This window comes from Chlorella variabilis (genome assembly GCF_000147415.1).
Source record: "Chlorella variabilis unplaced genomic scaffold CHLNCscaffold_10, whole genome shotgun sequence".
Taxonomy (NCBI): Eukaryota; Viridiplantae; Chlorophyta; class Trebouxiophyceae; order Chlorellales; family Chlorellaceae; genus Chlorella; species Chlorella variabilis.
Genome location: NW_005435078.1, coordinates 541877 through 559616, shown reverse-complemented (window position 1 = coordinate 559616; position 17740 = coordinate 541877). Strand labels below are relative to the sequence as shown.

The following is a 17740-nucleotide window of genomic DNA, read 5'->3' as shown; positions in this document are numbered from 1 at the left end:
TTTCCCCCCCCCCCCCCCCCGCCCCCGCCAGACCGCCACCTACCTGGGCAGCAGCGAGACAACCGTTGTCGCTCCTGACGAGGCTGAGTTGGAGGCCGCATACAGCGCAGGGGCGGATCTTTCCAACAGCACAGCCTGGCTGGGGTGCATCGTCGCAGAGCGGGCGCTGATGGGTGGCGACGTGCTGGAGGTGCTGGACGGAGTGGGTTCGGCAGAGGCATGCTGCCGAGAGTGCCGAGCAAGGGACGACGACTCATGCAATGTGTTCAACTATTGCGCCCAGCCGCAGGGCTGCAGGTGTGTGTGCTTAGGTGCTTGGGGTGCAGGTGACGGGAATGTGTGGGCTGGGGGACTGCTCCAGCTGCCCCAGCCAGGGCCTGCAGCATGCCAGAGTGTTGGGCCTCCTTGCCTGCTGGTCGGGGGTTGGCGCTGCGGACCCGGGGGCCCTGCTATGCATGCTGTGCCCTGCCACACACGTGCAGCACTCCTGCACCTCGATGTTTTTGTTGCACCTGATCTCGCCTACAGCTATACTGACATGCGGACCGAGGTTCGCCTCAACCAGAGCCAATGTGAGCCGGTGCTGCCGGGGCTGGGCGGGGTGCCTGCCTGGCTGCAGGGCCTGCGACTGTTGCTGGCGCAGCTTGGGCTGCAGATGCTCACTCCAGGCCGGCAATACCTTTGCTGTGCAGGCGAGCTGCGATATCAAGCGCTCGCAGAACCAGCGCTGGGCTGGCCCGCATTTGTAATCGCAAAGGGCGAGGGCGTGAGCTTTGTTGGCGGCTCACCCATCGAAGTGGCTGGCCCCAATGTCCCCGGTTACACGCGGCTGCTGGGCAGCGGGCTGTTTGGTCAGCAGGGGTTTGACTGCGAGGGGTCGCTGAGGTGAGGCTGGGGAGCAGGTCGCAGCAACGCTGCCAATAGTGCTGCGTATGCCATCATGATAAAGCCAGCGGCAGAGAGAGGGCGCACCACCAGTCCCGCTACCAGCACCGTCATCCAGCATCCTTAAACCGGTGCAACCCTGCCCTGCCGTGCACTACAGCCCCGAGCTGCAGGAGTGCCTGCGGGCGGGGCCAGTGCAGGAACTCGCTGATTATTGCACAGAGGACCCCCTCTGCCGTGCCCTTGTGTACAAGCCAGGCACGCACCGGGCAGCAGCTGCTGCTGCCTGCACATGTGCTGTATGTGGTTGTCGAACAACCGCCTGTCCCAGCCTGCATGTGTTCTGGCAAGCCTGACCAGCCGTTGCTGCGTTTTGCCTGCCCCGGCCCCTTGCCATGTCCCTGTCCCTGCCCGCCCTGCAGCTGGGGTGTACCTCTCACAGGCGAATGTGGCTTACTTCCGGCACGAGGAGGGCGCCAACATCAGCAACCTGATCCGCACTCCCTCTAGGTCAGCATTCTGCACGCATGTCCTGTACCTGGTCCCTGTTCATGAGGGAAGCCTTTGCTCGACAGCGGAATGGCGAGCGGAGCGGTTTACGTTACGCATCGCTTGCATGCTGTGCTGCTTGCTGCTTGCAGTGTGCTGTATGTGCGGGAGGAAGAGCCTAGCAGCTCTTCATCCAGCCTTTCTTCCGGCGCCATCGCTGGCATTGCGGTCGGCGTGGTGGCAGCCGCAGCAGCCGCCGCAGCGCTACTCTGGTTGCTGGTGGGCCAGCGCAAGTGGTGCAGCAAGGTAGCAGCCGGCGGGTCGTCAGGTCCGGCGTCCCGGGTTGTGGGGGCGGGGGCGGAGGGCAGCGAGAACAAGGCCTCAAACCCAGAGATTGTGACAGACAGACAGCAGTCCACCCAAGACGACTCCTTCCCCACGGCGGGGCCCCAGCCTGGCACCCTGGGCCTCCCACCAGCAGCGGTGCTGCCCGGCGCGGTACCGAGCATGACGCCCTCTGACAGCAGCCTCGGCCAGCTGCCCAGCGGGACTGCCACCCTAGGGCCGTCTCCCCGCCTCAGCCGCCCGGTGCCAACCAGCCCGTTTGCTGCGCTTAGCATGATGAGGCCGCGGCTGGCACCCCCGATGGAGCTGGGCGCAGAGCGCACAGAGGAGGTGCTGGAGCTTCTGCAACACCGAGCAAGACAAGACGCAAGCGGCAACACCGCCAGCAGCGGTGCGTTGAGCAGCAGCAGGACGCACACCTCCGGCAGCAGCAGCACGCCCTCACGGCTGGTGTCCGCGACGCTGCCTCCCAGTTTAATGGAGTGGGTCATCCCGGCCTCAGCCATCGAATATCTGCGCCGCTCAGACGGAAGCCTGCAGCTGCTGGGAGAGGGAGCCAGGTGGGCTGCACTACTGTGCCGAATCTGCAATACAACCGTACCGGCCAAGCTCAGAAAGGCTGTCCCACCGCCCTTGCAGCCTTCATGTGTCCCTAGAACAGCCCGCCTTTCTTAGCTTGGCGCTCCATCTGCTCACCGCGCCACCTGCCTGCCTCCCTGCCTGCTCCCCTGTTTGCGCTCCCCGCCTTGTACTGCCGCAGCGGCAAGGTGCTGAGGGCGCTGTACCATGGCGAGAAGGTGGCAGCCAAGGAGATCAAGCTGGATAGCACCCCAGAGGCAGCGCAGGCGTTTGTCCGGGTGAGCCTCCCTCGCGTCGGGTGGTGCCAGCCAGATGTTTTCTCTCCTGGAGCTGTGCATGTGATGCAAGCTGGCGCTTCTCGTCACACCTTCCGGCCTGCTGCCTGCTCCGTATGTACTGCAGGAGGCGGTGCAGTTGCAAGGGCTGCGGCACCCAAATGTGGTTGGGTTCTTTGGTGTAAGCCTAGATGAGGGAAACAAGGGCACCATTGTACTGGAATACTGCGAAGGCAAGCAGCCACATGGGGCCGTTGCCAGTCGGTTGCTGCTGGCTGTCTGGGTCTGTCACAACGTTTGTGTTGCCGCTAGGTGGGACCAGCAGCATCACCTTGTCAGCCCTGTCGTGTACCGTGCAGGACGGGACCTGCAAAGCGCGCTGCACCTGCGCACAAGCCGCACGCAAGAGCGCGTCTTCGGATGGTACCGCAGTGGGCGGCGCGTCGCGTTCGAGGTGGCAAAGGCTCTGAATTTCCTGCACAGCAAGGTATGGGGCCACATCACATGTATATGGTACTGTTGGTACTGCAGCACTGCAGCGTCCACGTGCCACGTTGCTTGTGCACAGGGGCTGCTGCCGCTTCCTTGCCCACCACCTCTCATCCTGAGCTGGCGGTGTTCACCTTCTCCCCTGCCCTGCAGGGGGTGGTTCACCTTGATGTGAAAAGTTCAAACGTGAGTGGGGTTTGAAGCGTGACAGGCGAGCCACCGCCCCAGCGCCACTTGCCTGCCCCGTGTTTCTGCCCAGCATCTTCTTACGTCTGTGCCGTACCTGGATACTTTCACCCTCCCTGCAGGTGCTGCTGACTTCCTCAGGCACTGCCAAGCTGGCAGATGTGGGCGTGTCGCGCTTGCAGACCCGCACCTTCCTTTCAGACCTGCCCGGAATGATTGGCACCTTTGCATGGTTCGTGGGCCCACCTGCCCTATGTTACACTGATGGGGGACTCTACTTCTTGCAGCGGGGTGCATTCCTTGGAACCATGTCCTGGAAGGGGGTTGTCAGCGGGTTGCCAGCGGGGCCGCTGTCAGCCGGGGCAGGTGTAAAACTGCAGGTGTTGGCTACACATTTGCATGCTGCTGGGCTGCTGCCGCAGGGTGGCGCCAGAGATCCTCATGAGCCAGCCCAGCACCCAGGCCGTGGACATCTTCTCTTTTGGCGTGCTCCTGTGGGAGATCATCACAAGTCAGTTTGATGTCGCTGCTGGCGCCGCTGCTGCTAGTCGGTGGGGCTGGGCGCGGCTTCCGAAGCGCTATGTGTGCGCAGGGCGTGCCGCACGCCGTCCCAAAGCCTACCGCCTCATCTCTTGCCCTCCCACTGCAGGCGAGCGACCAGTCCGTGGGCAGCTCCGCTTGCCGGTGGTGCCCGACGAGTGCCCGCAGGCAAGTGCTCTGGCTGCGCTGTGCTGGTGCCATGCCACGCTGACTTTTTCACATGTGCTGCTTCCCTGCTGAGCCGTCTGTGTCACTGGACCCTGTTGCTGTCTGCAGAGGGTTGCCGACTTGCTGCTGGAGTGCCTTAGCCTGGATCCCGCGGGGCGCCCCACCGCGCAGCAGCTCATGCACCGGCTGGAGGCGATGCAGGGGCGCGTCAACATAGGGTCTGCTACCGATGACAGGGCCGCCTTCCTGGCCGCCACGCCCGCACACCGGTTGGATCCGTAGCCTGTGCAACCTGTGAACCCCCGCCTCTCGTGTGCCTTGCTGCTCGCTGCCACACTGCAATTGTATTTCCTAACTTAGTTGAACTGACCCCAAATAAGTGCCAATCGGCGCCAGAGCTCGCAGCTCCGCCCCCCGATTTTGTTGTGGCTGTGGCCCTGTGCATGTTTAGGAAAAATTCATCCCAACGACCCTGATTTCATTCTGCACTGCCTGTGTAATCACCAAAAAACGACCGAAGAGGCGTGTGGACTCAATCAATATCAATAATTGGCGGCAACGAGCGCCGCCAGCACGCCAACCGCCGCCCAACAACCCGCAGCGGGCCCTTTGCCCGACTCAGGATTGATCGCTGATCATTTCATGGATCAAGATTGCCTTTAATCCTGCCCCTTGCATCAACCAAGAGTGCCTCCAACTGCAAGCACCTCCCGCCATGTCAGGGCCTGTCCCCGCTCACAGCCCCAACCCCCAGGTCATGCACCCTGACAGTCGAATTGAGAAGAGAGTGCGCATCAAGGCTGGGTACAGTTTGTGCAGCATGCTGTTCTCACAAACACGTGGAGGTCGACCCAAACGCATTGCAACCCGGATCCTGCCCGTCTTCTGGGCCACACATCATCGCTGCAACCACCAATTGTGCCATCTCAGCCCTCCAGGGCTTCTCCGCCCGCCAGTATGCAAAGACAGCCGCCGCTCCCACCCGTCACCGCCCGCCGCGCCCCTGTGGCATCTGTCAGCAGCGGTCGAGTGGTGGCCCTCAGCAGACGTCCGGGCAGGAGAGGTCAGCAGCCGCATTTCAAGTTTGGTGGTTCAGGCCTGGCGATGCTTGCTGGGCGCAGGGCGAGCAGCCGGGAAGTGGCGTTCTAATGAACGGGGGGAATCACGCCTAGGGCCTCTGGGGTTGCACTCGGTGCCGCCGCCGCGCAGTGCCGCCGCCGAGGCGGCACTGTTGCCGCCTTTCCCTGCCCTGGCTTGTCCAGGGGAAGGGAAGGCCAGGGCAGCGCCTCAAACCAAGGGCCGGGCTTGCCACGACTCATTTCCATGCCGCCATGCGCTGCTGCTTCACTGCAGAATACAGGGATGTGAAGTATGATCTGGTGCTCAGCAGCGGCTTCCTGGTGGGTAGCCACAGTGCCAGTTGCTGGTGGCGGTGCGATGCAGCCTTGGCTCCGCTTGTCAATCAAGCTTCCAATTGCTGCCGGCCTCGTTGACCCTCCAACCCCCGCTCCTTCCCCTGCAGGCATTTGCAAACCACTGCGGCTTTCTGCAAGCAGGTGCGGTTGCTGTCGATGCTTGCTGCAGCGCGCTCTGCCTGCGCTGTGCGCTGACGCTCGCGCATCATGCTGGTGCATTCATACTTCCTCGTGCTGCTTGCAGTGGAGGATGTGGGCCTGCCCATCAACGGCATCATGGGCACCTCGGCTGGCGCTCTCATAGGCTCCATGTATGCTGCCGGCTACACGCCCCGGGAGGTGAGTGGCCCAGGCCTGGTGACCCCACCCGCCCATCTGCCATGCACTACCTGCCCCGTCCACTGCCTGCCTCCCATTCCCTCTCCTGCTTGTTCTCTCTCCGTGCAGATAGTAGCAGAGTTCTCCAAGCATGCGCCCATCGACCGGCTGAAGTGCCACGGGCGGCCCTGGGAGGGCGTGCTGTCCATGGCGCCGCTGATTGAGGAGCTGCAGGCACTGCTGCCGGGCAGCTTTGCAGAGCTGAACCGGGGTGAGCAGGGCTAGGGCTGCTGCGGCGGGGCTGCCAGGAGCAGAGCATGCGCAGCAAGCCGTGCAGGCACCTCAGCCACATGGCCTGCCAGCATGTGTCCAACTCGCGAACTTGATCATGTAGCCTGCTTGCCTGCGTTCTGACCTGTGCCCCTTCCTGCCCCCTGCTGCATCCTGCAGACTTTGCGTGCGGCGTGGTGGGCGCCGACGGCCGGCACGTGCTTCTTGACCGCGGCTGCCTGCCCGCCGCCGTCTCCGCCTCAGCCGCAATCCCCGTGATCTTCTGCCCGGTGCCGGTGCCAGACCGCGCCGACGGCCCCTTCATCGACGGCGGCATCCGGTGCAGGATAGGGCTGGACCTGTGGCGGCAGAACCGCTACGGCAGCGATGCAGCGGCTGCCGCTCCTGCTGTGGTGCACCTCATTGGGCGCAGCTCGCCCTTCAGCGGCAACGACAACACCGCGGGCCTAGGTGGGCTGGCAGCAAGGAGGCAGGCGGGCTAGTCGACTGGCGGGCTGGCGGGCAGCAGGCCGGGGTTGTGCCCGGCATAAGCACTGATGAGTGCGCCTAGCCTCCCAAATACTGCAACCCTGGCTCCTGAGCATCTGCCTCTGCCTGACTGTCTTGCTTGCCCTTGCGCGTGCGCTCGCTCTTGCCTGCAGCCCACCAGAAGGCGGTGGTCGTCAAGTCGCCCAAGAGCGGCGTCAGCTTCTGGAGCTACGGCGACTACGAGGAGCAGTTTGAGGCGGCCCGCAGCCGGGCGCTGCCCGTGCTGCGCCAGCTGCTGCTTGAAGACGACCAGCACAGCAGCGGCGGGGGCGTGCTGCCCTCCGGCAGCGGCAGCGCGGCGGCCGGCCCTGGCAGGCTGGCGGCCGCCGGCAGCGGCTGAGCGGGGTGCCGGGGCAAGCTGCTTGCCCGGCTGTACCAACAGCGTGGATGCTAGGAAGCACTTGAAACCTGCTAGTGGATATGAGCCCTGACATTAAAACCTGCCCCCTTGAGATCCCTTGGCCTGATCACCTACCTATCCTACTCCTTCCTCCCTATCTGTATGCCTACGGCAGAGCCGGCGCCGCTGGTCGCGCCCTTGCTGCTCGCCAAGTATGCTTGTGTGAGAGTGCCCGGCTGACTCGCCGGGGGTTTCCTTGACCCGTTTCTTTCTTGATGCTGCTGTGGGGATGCTGGTACAAGCACCCCCCATCCCCCACTCAAACCATATTCGAAACTGCCCTGCACTTGCAAACCCTGAGCAATGAAGCGTGTTTGGTGGCTTCAGGAGGTGGCGGGGTTTGAAGAGCGACGAGCGCAGCACCTGCCGCAATGAAGGTCGGTGTGCTGCCTTACTCAGTCCTGGTAGTCAATTATTTCATTAGTAGTCAATGCTTGCAGTCAATGCCCCCAAAGGCCCCTCGCCCAAAGCATCGAGTGGCAGGCGGCGCGGCAGGCGGTGGCGGTACATGTACCCTCTGGAGCCTCGGCACTCCTGAACGCCGTTTCGATCGTGTCCACCGCATCGTTCTTGTCAAGTGTGGGCATCAGCTTCCACTCTAAACTCCGTGCAGGTCAGGAGTCCCGATCGGAGCCCATCGCAAGCTCACCCGCGGCTCTTTCACGTATCGGGCTTCTGCAGGCACAGTCGATTAGCAGGCCCTGCAGCCACACAGCCAGGCGCGGTGGCTCTAGGCGGGGCATGGGCAGCGAGGAGCAGAAGCGCAAAGAGGCCCCAGCTGCCGATGGGGAGGAGGCGGCAGCCAAGCGGCAGCGGGTGGAGAATGGCAGCTCGGCCGGCGCAGCAGCAGGCTCGGGGGCGCCCGCAGCGGGCGCCACCGTTCCCAGGAGGCTGGGAATAGACCTGGAGAAGCTGCAGCAGGCCAAGCTGGCCTTGCAGAAGCAGAAGGAGCTGGCGGAACGGTTGAAGAAGGCGGGCATCACGGTAGGCGTGAGCGGCGGCGCTTTATGTGGCCGGCTTGCAGGGTGCGCTGCTCACTACTCTGACGCTCTGAAACCATGCGCCTCATCTGTGTTGCAGCTTGGCAAGCCTGGCGCTGCTGCTGCAGCGCCTCGGCCGCCCGCGCCCAACGTGGCGGCCGCGGCTGCGGCGGTGGCGGCGGCCATGCTGCCGCCCGGCGCGGCGCCCACGCTGGCCGGCCTGTCGGCAGCCGACATGACGGCCGCGGCGCTGGGCGTCAGCCTGCCCAAGCCCGCCACCAAGCTGCCGCCGCCGCTCTTGCTAGATGACCAGGGGCGCCAGGTGGATGCCACCGGCAAGGTGGTTGAGCGGGCGCCAGCGCCTGTGCTGCAGGCCCCCGGCGCGCAGCTGCAGCAGGAGCAGCAGAAGGAGGAGGATGCAGAGAAGTGAGCGGGCGGGGCGCCGGGCCGAGGGTCTGGGCCATCGGGGGTGCCTCGCTGGATGCCGCCGCCGGGCCGCCTGCTGTGCCTTCGCTGCGGTCCGGCACCCCCTCTAGCACCAGCTGCTGCTCGTGCATGCACCCCGCTCCACCCCACCAACCAACCCACCTCTACCTGCCTGACCCACTCATGTGCTGCCTCCCACTCCCACGCCCTCTTCCGCAGGTTCTTTGATCCGGGCCTGGGCAACCGCGGGCTGCGCCGCATGCAGCGCCGCCCCCGCGCCTCCCTCACTTTTGTGGAGGAGGGCAAGCTGCAGAAGCAGGCCGAGATCGGCCGGCTGCGGGTGCGCCCGCCGCCGCCTGCACGCGGCCGCTCCGCTTGCACCGCTGTGCCGTAGCTCTTGCCCTGGGGGCCGCCCGCTGCCCACCTTGCCTGCCGCTGCCAACCCCGGCCCACACGCCTGCCTGCCTGCCCACACCTCCCGCCACCCGCACAGCACCTGCTCACCCTGCCCGCCTGCCTGCCTGCCTGCTCTGCCATGCACGATGATGGCGCAGGCCAAGTATGGCGACGGCGCGGCCCGGCAGCTGGCGGAGCGGCGCAAGGCGGATGCGGCGGCGGCTGCGGCCGGCGACGCCAACCTGATACCGCTGGGCGTGCGGGCCGAGGCGGCGCCCGCGGAGCAGCAGCCCCCGGAGGAGCCCATTCCCGAGGTGGAGTGGTGGGATGCGCGCATACTGGCTGACGCCACCTCCTATGGAGGCGTGGTGGAGGGCGCGCCCGCGCAGGTGCGACGCCCGGCCGCCGCCGCCGCCGCTGCCGGCTGGCGCCTGGGTGCCGCTGCGTGCTGCTGCTGCGCGCGGCCTGCGCCGTGTAGCCTGCTGCGCAGCCGCGTGGCGAAGGAAGCTGCTACTGCTCCTGGCGCTGGCACAGCAGGGGCCAGCCAGGGGCAGCTGGACCGCCGCCGCAGGCCCTGCCCTGCAGACGCCGCTGAACTCCGCCCCTGCTTCCCCTTCACTGTGCCTGCCCCGCAGCTGCGGGAGGGTCGCATCACTCTGTACGTGGAGCACCCCGTTCTGATAGAGCCGCCAGCCGAGGCGCCCGCGCCACCGCCGCAGCCGCTCAAGCTGACCAAGCGGGTGGGTGGGATGCACGTTGTGATGCGTGCACCTGCTCCCCGCCACTCTCGCCTCTTCTGCACACCTCCTTCTCCTCCCTCCTCCTGGACCTGCCTCCTGCTTCGCCCCGTGGCTCGACGGTTGGCTATTTTTGCTGCCATTGGTCATGCCGCTCACTCCCTGCCACGCACCCGCGCCCCGCAGGAGCTCAAGAAGCTGCGCACGCAGCGGCGCATCGCGCGGGAGAAGGAGAAGCAGGAGCTTGTGCGGCAGGGCCTGCTGGAGGCGCCCAAGCCCAAGGTCAAGATTTCCAACCTGATGCGCGTGCTGGGCGCCGAGGCCACGGCAGGTTTGTGGGCGCGTGTGTGGGCGTGTGTGGCGGCGATTGTGCACGTGCGCGGCCGTGTGTGGGCGTGTGTGGCGGCGATTGTGCACGTGCGCGGCCGTGTGTGTATGAGAGAAGAGAGGGGCAGGCGAGGTGGCCCCGTGCCCTGCTTGGTCGTCCCATCGCAAGCTGTGTGCTGGGAAGCCGGCGCGGCGGGCGCCCGCGCGCGCCGGGCTGCGCTCGCCTATGCCGTCGCAGCCACTCCGCGCTGCCACATCCCACCTGGGATCCACCCGGCGCTCCACCTGTCCCCTGTCCCCACCGCGGCCGCCCCGCAGACCCCACGGCGGTGGAGGCCGAGGTGCGCAAGCAGATGGCGGAGCGGGCGGCGGCGCACGAGGACCGCAACCTGGCCCGCATGCTGACGCCCGCAGAGCGCAAGTGAGCGGGCTGGGCCGGGCGGGGATGGGGATGGTTTGGTTTGCTTGGCACGGGGCGTGATTTGGCGGGCTGGGATGGGATGGGCTGCCGACCCGCGAGGGTGGAGAGCAAGAGGCGGACGCAGGCGCAGCTCTGCCGCTGCTAGGTGGGGTATGCTGAAACGCGGGGATTGCCGCGTGTGATGGAAGGAGGGATTATTGAGAGTCATCTGCCCCGCGGCCGCGCTTGCGTTGTGGTGCAGGGACAAGAAGCTGAAGAAGCTGGTTGGCGAGGAGGGGGTGGAGACGCATGTGGCGCTCTACAAGGTGCGCCTGCCTGCTGGCGCTGCCTGCTGGGCCTGCCTGCTGGGCCTGCACGCTCTGCTTGGCGAGCTCGCGTGCTCCCTCCCTGGCCCGCCTCCCTCTCCTGTTTCGTTCCTGCGCCTGCGCTTCCCGCCCACGCCGCCCACGCATCCACCCTGCCGTTGCCATCCGCCCAACCGACCTCCCGTCCCCACCACCCCGCCGCCGTTCCCAGCTGCCCTCCTTCTCTGCCTCCCTCGCCTGCTACAGGTTGGGGACCTGACAAACGCCCAGCTGCGGTTCAAGGTGGATGTGAATGCGAGGGAGAACCACATGACGGGGGCGTGCCTGGTGCAGGCAGACGGCTTTGCCATCGTGGTGGTGGAGGGCAGCCCCAAGACGCTGCGCAGGTGGGCGTGGGCTGAAGGAGAGTGTGTGCGCGCGAGGCGTGGGTTGGGTGCCAGTGTGGGTGTGCAGCGCGGAGCTTGGTCCTGCTCGCCAGGGGTAGCGCCGAGCCAGAGAGGGTGGGGTAGGCGACGCCGCGTGGCAGCAGCGGCGTGGCAGCGCCACGCCATGGGTTCTGATGCGCCGCCGCCGCTCGCTGCACCGCCCCCTGCGGTACCACCGCCGCAGGTACGAGAAGCTCATGCTGCGGCGCATCGACTGGAATGCGCGGCGGGAGGAGGAGGAGGAGGAGGAGGAAGACCCTACCAAGCCTAACAAGCCGCCCAACTACTGCCACCTGGTCTGGCAGGTGAGGGGGCAAAGGCAGGGAGGGCGGTTGGAGCCAGCAGCACGGTTGGCTGCTGGTAGTTTCCGGGCACGTGGCATTGCTGCCGGGGCCCTTGCTGCTGGGGCGCAGCCGCCGCGCCAGCCTGGGCCAGCAGCAGCAAGCTGGGGGTTGCCCACGCGCGCTGTGCACGCTGCGCCGCGCCGTGCAGGGCGTGGTCAAGGAGCGCTCCTTCCGCAAGTTCAAGTCCGATACTTTCCAAACAGAGGCCGCCGCCCGCACCTTCCTGTCAGACCACAAAGTGGGCCACTACTGGGAGCTGTGCGCGGCGTACCGCCCCGAGTAGCGGCCGAGCGGCGGCGCCTGCGCCTGCGCCAGCCTGCCCGCGCCAGCGCCAGCCAGCCAGCCAGTGCCAGCCAGCATCCCCCGCCTGGCAAGATGCGGGGTCCGTCTGCCGGCACTGCCTGGAAGGCAAAAGGAGAGACTGGGGGCGTGCAGGTTTGGCGAGGCCGTGGGTTGGAAGTGGCACTGCACGTACACGTGACAGCAAGCTTGATGCGCTGCTTTACAATGTTGCTGCAAGTCCTTCAACAAAGTCAGGCTGATGTCAACAGTAGGGGTGCTGGTACAGAGGAGCATATCTGCAACCGTGCGTAAGCTGGCAGTAACGGGTGGTGTGCAGCTTGCCCGTCCTCAAAAACAACATGGGGACGGTTCCATGCTGGCCACAGCTGGCAGCCACGAGTTGGAGAAGTGGCAGGGGTGCGTGGAGGATGGCAGCCAAGAGTTGAGGCGGGTCTGCCCGCCACCGCGCAACAGGCGCAGCCAAGTGGGAGGCCAGAGCAGGGGCCGGGCCATTGGCGCAGAGGGTGATGTTCACCAACAGCCTGTACATCAGTACATCAGCACAGCTCACAGCTCCTCATCGTCCTTCCAAGGGTTGTCCTCCGCCCTCTGGAGCACGCCACTCTGGTAGTCTCTGAATGCCTGCTGGATCTCAGCATCCGTGTTCATCACAAATGGGCCATCTGCAGGGTAGGGCAGGCGGGAGCAGGTGGTCAGGGGCCGGCGCAGGGTGGGGAGCGGCGGGGGCAGGCGGCGAGGGGCGGCAGACGGAAAGAGCAGCGGGAGCATGGCACCGGTGGCGAGGGGTGGGCAGGGCCCCAGCTGTGACTACTAAAGGCAGTGGCGCCCGCAACATGGGCATCAAGCCAACACGGAAGCAGGCTGAAGCATCGCATTTTCCTCACGTTGCTTGATGGGCTCGCCGATGGGCTGGCCGCAGATGAGAAGGAACTTGAGGCCCTCCTCCCCCGCGGTGGCCTGGACCTGCGCGGAGGCAGCCAGGGCAAGCGCAGCGCGGGTGCTGTAAGCTGCTGCCACTGGAGCAGCCAGGGGCACGGCCGACAGCAGGCCGACAGACAGACAGACAGGCAGCCGGCAGGCAGCTGCCTAGCAGGCGTGGTGCCCGCCCGGCTCCCCGCCCTGGCCGTGCAACATGTTGCGCGTGCCAGCGCACGTGCATGCGCGACAGCAGCAGCAGCAGCAGCGGCGGAGCAGCCACCGACCGTGTCTCCCTCGTTGTGCAGCACATAGGCATGTTCGGGCTGCGCAGACTTGTCGCCGATGCGGCCCTTCCCCTCATACACGTACGCAAAGCCGTTCCACGCCTCCGGCACGTGCTGCAGGCGGGGGCGGCGTCACCAGCAGGCAGGCGGGTGAGAAAGCACTAGGGCGATGCGCTGCAGGTGTGGCATGCACGGCAGAGTAAGTCGGCGCAGCGCGGCATGGCGGCTGGCTGGGGCCCCTCCCACCCGCGCCCGCCAGCGGCATGCATGGCCTCACCTGGGCCAGCTTCGCGCCGGGTGCCAGCCGCACATCCAGCAGCAGCCCCGGGTTGCGCAGCTTGATGGGCCCGGCCACGCCCAGGCTGCTGCCCGCCATCACGCGCACTGCGGGGGGCGGGCAGGGGCGGGCAGGAAGGGTGCAGGTTGTGAGGCCGCTGCCGCACTTTGGCGGGAGTCGCTTCTCGGGGACTCTGCGTGGAGGAGCCGGCGAGGGGCACTGAAGCAGGCTGCAGCGAGGGAGCGAGCGGGGAGCTGGGAGCAGGCGTGCGCACCTGACGCGCCGTCCTTCTCTGCCACCGGGATGTCGTCGGCTTGCAGGTCCTGGTACCGTGGCTTGCACATCTGCGGTACACCGCAGCAAACAGCACAGCTGTGGCGAACACAGCTTGGGCGCATCCCGCACCATGGTACCCAAGCCCACAGCCCAGCCCGGGGCCCACCTTGTCCTTGGCGGGCAAGTTGATCCAGAGCTGGAAGCCGTGCAGCTGGCCAGAGGTCACCACCGGCATCTCAGAATGGATAATGCCTCGCCCCGCCGTCATCCACTGCACGCCGCCTGCAGGCAGGCAGGCAGGCAGGCAGGCAGGTCAGCGACGTGAAGCCGCCAGCCCGGCCCCAGCGCCGACGCCAGAGGAAGGGTGTGTGACGCGGCGCAGGCGTGAGGCGCAACGGCGGCGGCAAGAGGGGTCGCCGCACCTGGGCCGATCACTCCCTCGTTTCCCATGCTGTCTTTGTGCTCCATCTTGCCGCTGCAGGAGAGGCAGGGGGGTGGGGTGGGGTGATGATGCCAGGTGCCAGGCACCCGAACCCCAAGAGCTGCTGCTGGCGCCACCACCTCCGCCCGCCGCTCGCCTCGTCCCTTCATGCCTCCCACCCGCCCGCACCTCAGCATGATGCTGCAGGTCTCAAAGCCGCGGTGCGGGTGGTTGGGGAACCCCGCGGAGGCCTCGTGGGCCGGCATCTGAGCAAGCAGGGGGCGGGTGGGAGCATGGTCAAAGCGTGCTTGCGAGCGGCGACAGACGTGGCCGCCGCTGCGCTGCCAGGGCACAGCGGGCACGCAGCTGCTGCTGCCGCTGCTGCTGCTGTGGAGCACGAGCGGCGCCCAGGCGGCCACACCTTGAGCTCATCCAGCATCAGGAAGGGATCCAGGTTGCGCAGGGCAGGGGTGCCCAGGGTTCTGCAGATGCGCACGCCTGCAGGGCAGCAGGGGCAGCAGGCGGCCGGGGGTGAGCCGAGCAAGCATGCGGCGGTGGATGAATGCAACAGAGCAGCGCCAGCCAGCCCCCCACCTGCGCCCTCCATCATCTTGGAGCCTCGCACAACAGACTTGATGGGGCGGACCGCCACAGCTGCCATTCTGCCAGCCTTGCGCCCGACTGGCGCCGCTGCTGCGGGCTGGAGTGCCACGAGTGCCGCGAGGAGGGCGCTCAGCCAGGCCGCTGCAGGGAGCTGCAGGCGCTGCACGCGAGCGGCTGCCAGTGTTGGGTGGGCAGGGAACAGCCTGCGGCGCAGGCGGAACGGGCGGGGGTGCAACGCGTGAATGGCGGCAGCGGGTGCGGCGGCGCCGTGCATAGCAGGCCCGCGCCGGCAGGGCGCGCCGTGATTGCAACGATCATCAGCAGGGATGCAGGCTACAGCCGGGAGAGAAAAGCGCACGCAAAGACTGACCTGCCCGCGCTCTGGGAATACGTCGCTCTGGGACTACGAGTGTGAATGGGTGCAAATGATGGCGAACCGGCTTTATGTGCTCAATTTGAGATGCGGATGAACCAGCGAGATGAACAGCTCACCTAATTTGGGCACCCCGCACACGCAACCAGGACCGCGCTACTGATCAGCCGAGATGCCACAACAGGGAGAGCAGCGCTTGCGAAAGGGGCGATCACGTATAGGCAATTCTTCAGCCGTACACCGACTGTCCTGCTGGCGAGCGGCGACTGCCGCATGCCGCCGCTTCCTTCCCCTGCAGACTGACATCCTCTCCTCAAATGCAGCTCTTCTCCACATACCCACCAAGTCGCTGCGGAGCTGACGGTGCCTTCATGTTTCTTCTTCTTTTAGCTGCACTCGTTCCTCTTGCCGCCGCCGTGTCTGCCTGTCCCCGCCTCCGCTCATCCCTCACCTACCTGCCTGCCTCACGGCTGGGTTACCCACTTTCACCAATCCATCAATAGTTGTATATTTCCCCCCCCTTCAGATTGAGTGACTCTGCTTTCTTGCGCTCTAGCGCTCCGATGTCTCTCCCCGTTTTTTCATGCGACGGCATCCGCCTGTCAATCATGGGACGGTCCTGGTACCCGCCCTCGTCACTTTCTGTTCCCATCCGTCGGACCACACCTGTCGTTGTGATATTGATGTTGAATGGATGGTGGTGTGATGTTGAATGGACTCGTCTGCATTAGCTTTGTTGGTTTCACGAGTCCTGTTGCTTTTCGCAGTCAGGCGCAACTCTGCAGCTTGTGCCCGCCCTCCTTCCGATGCCTCCGCTGGGCAGGGTGTCGCAATGCCGATTGTAGTTACAAAAGGCTACTGCCAAGCCAAAATCAAGCAACCTTGCGCCTGCATTTCCAATTCCAGAGCCTCTAAAATCAGCAGAGTTCATCCCGCCTGCAGTACGTGGGCAGGACAGTCGAGTTCGAGAGCCTGCACGCTGCCTGGTGCTCCCTGTCGGCGTCGTGTCCCCATCCGTGCCCTGGCCCGGAAGCCCAGCTGCGGACCCCGTTCAAACTAGCGGCGGGCGTTTGGTTTCACAGCGACCCGCGCTGTCGCCGTGCCTGCCTCAGCCCGCCTCCGGGCGTGCATGATGGCTGCACCGTCTAGCGGCGGCCTCGTGGCGCCGCAGTTCAGAGAAAGGTACTGGCAGCCAGCGCAGGATGCGGGCAACGCCGCGCCTCTCCAGCCCCTCCAGCAGGTCCGCAGCGACCCGCAGCTGAGCCCCACCAAGGCCGCCAGCCGCATGGGCAACCTGCGGGTGCTGGACCTGCGCACGCTGCCGCGCGACGACGGCCCGCCCACCGAGCTGCGCGCCCGCAAGGAGAAGCTGGCCTTCTTCGAGCGCCAGTGCAGCCGCGTGGCGGAGGGGCTGTACGTGGGCGCGGAGCACGTGGCGCGCAGCCGCGAGACGCTGAGGGAGGCGGGGATCACTCACGTGGTCAACTGCGTCGGCTTCCTCTACCCGCCCTACTTTGAGGACGAGCTGCGCTACCAAGTGCTCTACCTGCAGGGTGCGCTACCAAGTGCTGTATCTGCAGGGTGGCGCGCTGCAGACGCGCTATGCTGCAGTGTACTGCAGCGCCGGAGAGGTGGAGGGCGGGCGCAGCGGTAGCGGCCGGCTGTCGGCGGTATTGGCACGGCCTTTGCCCTGCCCCCCTGACGTGCCATGTTCCTCTCCTGCCCTCCTGCCGTTGCAGACACGCCTGGGGAGGACATCCTGTGTGTGCTGTATGATGTGTTTGACTTCATCGAGGTGCACACCCACCTGCCTGTGGTGCAGCCGGGCTGCTGCCGCTGGCGAAACGGGGCTGGCAGATCACACCTCGGCCCGACGCATGCTCGCCTGGGCCTGTGCTGGACCTTCAGCACTGCTGGACCTTGCCCATGGTCCTGCGGCCTCCCCTTTGCGCCGGCGCCTCTGTCGCAGGAGGCCACGCGGGGCGGGCGCGTGCTTATCCACTGCAGCCAGGGCGTGTCTCGCTCCGCCAGCCTGGCCATCGCCTACCTGATGTGGCGCCAGGCGGCCGTGTATGATGACGTCTTTTTGGCTGTCAAGGCGGCGCGCGGCGTCACCAACCCCAACATCGGCTTCATCTGTCAGGTGGGAGGCTTGGGGGTGGGGAGCAGGGTAGCCAACAGGTGTGCATCGCGGGCAGAGCGGTGGTTGTGGCGCGGCGGGTGTACGTTGCGGCCGGCTCAATGCCTTGCCCGCCGGCGCGCGCCCCCTGTGCTGCCCATGCAGCTGCTGCAATGGCACAAGCGGCGGCACGCGCCGCTGGACAGCTGCCGCCTGTACCGCATCGCGCCGCAGTCGGCAGCGGCGGCGCAGCACCTCGTGCCGAAGCCGGTGGGCGCCCCGGCTGGCGGCGCCAGCCTGGACCCTCGCGGCGCCTTTGTGCTGCATGCCCCGGCTGCGCTGACCATCTGGGCAGGCGAGGCCTGCCCCGAGGCGTTCCTGGCAGCAGCGCAGCGCTTTGCGGGTCAGCTGCAGAAGTATGAGGGTGCGCCGGGGCCCGCGGCAGTTGTGCGGCAGGGCCAGGAGCCGCCGGCCTTCTGGACCTCGCTGGCGGCGGCCGGGACAGGGGAGGGCAGCGCCAGCCGCAGCGGCAGCCCGGCGGCGCCCGGCGGAGGCAGGCCGGCGGCGGCAGCGGCGGCGGCAGAGGTGCTGGCAGTGGCGGCGGGGGAGCCTGTGGCAGTCCTGGAGATCAGCAGCTATGACAAGGACTTTGAGGTGGGTGGGGTGGTAAGGCTTGGCTTGGTTTGGAGGCGGGTGCTGAGTGCAGAATAGCCAGAAACACAAAGCACTACGGCAGCTGAGTGATGCGAGCCAGCCCTGCCTCGAGGCCCTCAGCACTCCGAGTCGTCCATTCCAACGCTGGCCACGCCGTGCCCTTCCCCCCCTTTGTCCACCCGCAGCTGTACCACCGCTCCCTCACCTCCCACGCCAGCGGCGAGTCGGGCGGCAGCGCGCGCA

The 17740-nt window shown here is 66.4% G+C and overlaps 5 protein-coding genes across 5 annotated transcripts in view; 4 read left to right on the top strand and 1 right to left on the bottom strand.

Moving 5' to 3' along the window:
• The window catches only part of CHLNCDRAFT_133852 (hypothetical protein), a gene marked incomplete at both ends in the record, with an annotated part of 5525 nt that extends 1287 nt beyond the window's left edge, over nucleotides 1-4238 (top strand). Inside the window, 13 exons of the mRNA XM_005847691.1 lie at nucleotides 32-297; nucleotides 529-572; nucleotides 693-885; nucleotides 1046-1122; nucleotides 1308-1395; nucleotides 1527-2279; nucleotides 2480-2576; nucleotides 2701-2752; nucleotides 2933-3060; nucleotides 3216-3248; nucleotides 3371-3480; nucleotides 3671-3770; nucleotides 4065-4238. Coding sequence (XP_005847753.1) covers nucleotides 32-297; nucleotides 529-572; nucleotides 693-885; nucleotides 1046-1122; nucleotides 1308-1395; nucleotides 1527-2279; nucleotides 2480-2576; nucleotides 2701-2752; nucleotides 2933-3060; nucleotides 3216-3248; nucleotides 3371-3480; nucleotides 3671-3770; nucleotides 4065-4238 — 2115 coding nt within the window. The remainder of the gene's footprint in view (nucleotides 1-31; nucleotides 298-528; nucleotides 573-692; nucleotides 886-1045; nucleotides 1123-1307; nucleotides 1396-1526; nucleotides 2280-2479; nucleotides 2577-2700; nucleotides 2753-2932; nucleotides 3061-3215; nucleotides 3249-3370; nucleotides 3481-3670; nucleotides 3771-4064) is intronic.
• A 1049-nt stretch (nucleotides 4239-5287) lies between these two features.
• On the top strand, nucleotides 5288-6848 carry CHLNCDRAFT_133851 (hypothetical protein; the record flags this gene model as incomplete). Its single annotated transcript, XM_005847690.1, has 6 exons — nucleotides 5288-5356; nucleotides 5479-5512; nucleotides 5616-5710; nucleotides 5819-5960; nucleotides 6140-6430; nucleotides 6622-6848. 6 exons carry the CDS (start codon nucleotides 5288-5290, stop codon nucleotides 6846-6848), a joined length of 858 nt encoding a protein of 285 aa, XP_005847752.1.
• A 2521-nt stretch (nucleotides 6849-9369) lies between these two features.
• CHLNCDRAFT_23069 (hypothetical protein) lies at nucleotides 9370-11552 on the top strand (the record flags this gene model as incomplete). Its single annotated transcript, XM_005847689.1, has 7 exons — nucleotides 9370-9450; nucleotides 9634-9778; nucleotides 10093-10195; nucleotides 10437-10500; nucleotides 10747-10886; nucleotides 11110-11230; nucleotides 11418-11552. Coding segments are annotated over 7 exons (789 nt in total), but the record flags the coding sequence as incomplete, so codon positions are not given.
• Nucleotides 11553-12118: 566 nt separating this feature from the next.
• CHLNCDRAFT_35417 (hypothetical protein) lies at nucleotides 12119-14884 on the bottom strand (the record flags this gene model as incomplete). Its single annotated transcript, XM_005847524.1, has 12 exons — nucleotides 14844-14884; nucleotides 14722-14732; nucleotides 14343-14554; nucleotides 14170-14246; nucleotides 13938-14014; nucleotides 13750-13802; nucleotides 13494-13609; nucleotides 13326-13395; nucleotides 13052-13158; nucleotides 12775-12888; nucleotides 12457-12535; nucleotides 12119-12234 (listed from the first exon to the last, which is right to left on the bottom strand). Exons 3-12 carry the CDS (start codon nucleotides 14407-14409, stop codon nucleotides 12119-12121), a joined length of 876 nt encoding a protein of 291 aa, XP_005847586.1. The 5' UTR covers nucleotides 14410-14554; nucleotides 14722-14732; nucleotides 14844-14884.
• Nucleotides 14885-16207: 1323 nt separating this feature from the next.
• On the top strand, nucleotides 16208-17209 carry CHLNCDRAFT_13560 (hypothetical protein; the record flags this gene model as incomplete). Its single annotated transcript, XM_005847688.1, has 4 exons — nucleotides 16208-16277; nucleotides 16464-16519; nucleotides 16694-16867; nucleotides 17009-17209. Coding segments are annotated over 4 exons (501 nt in total), but the record flags the coding sequence as incomplete, so codon positions are not given.
• Nucleotides 17210-17740: the final 531 nt, after the last annotated feature.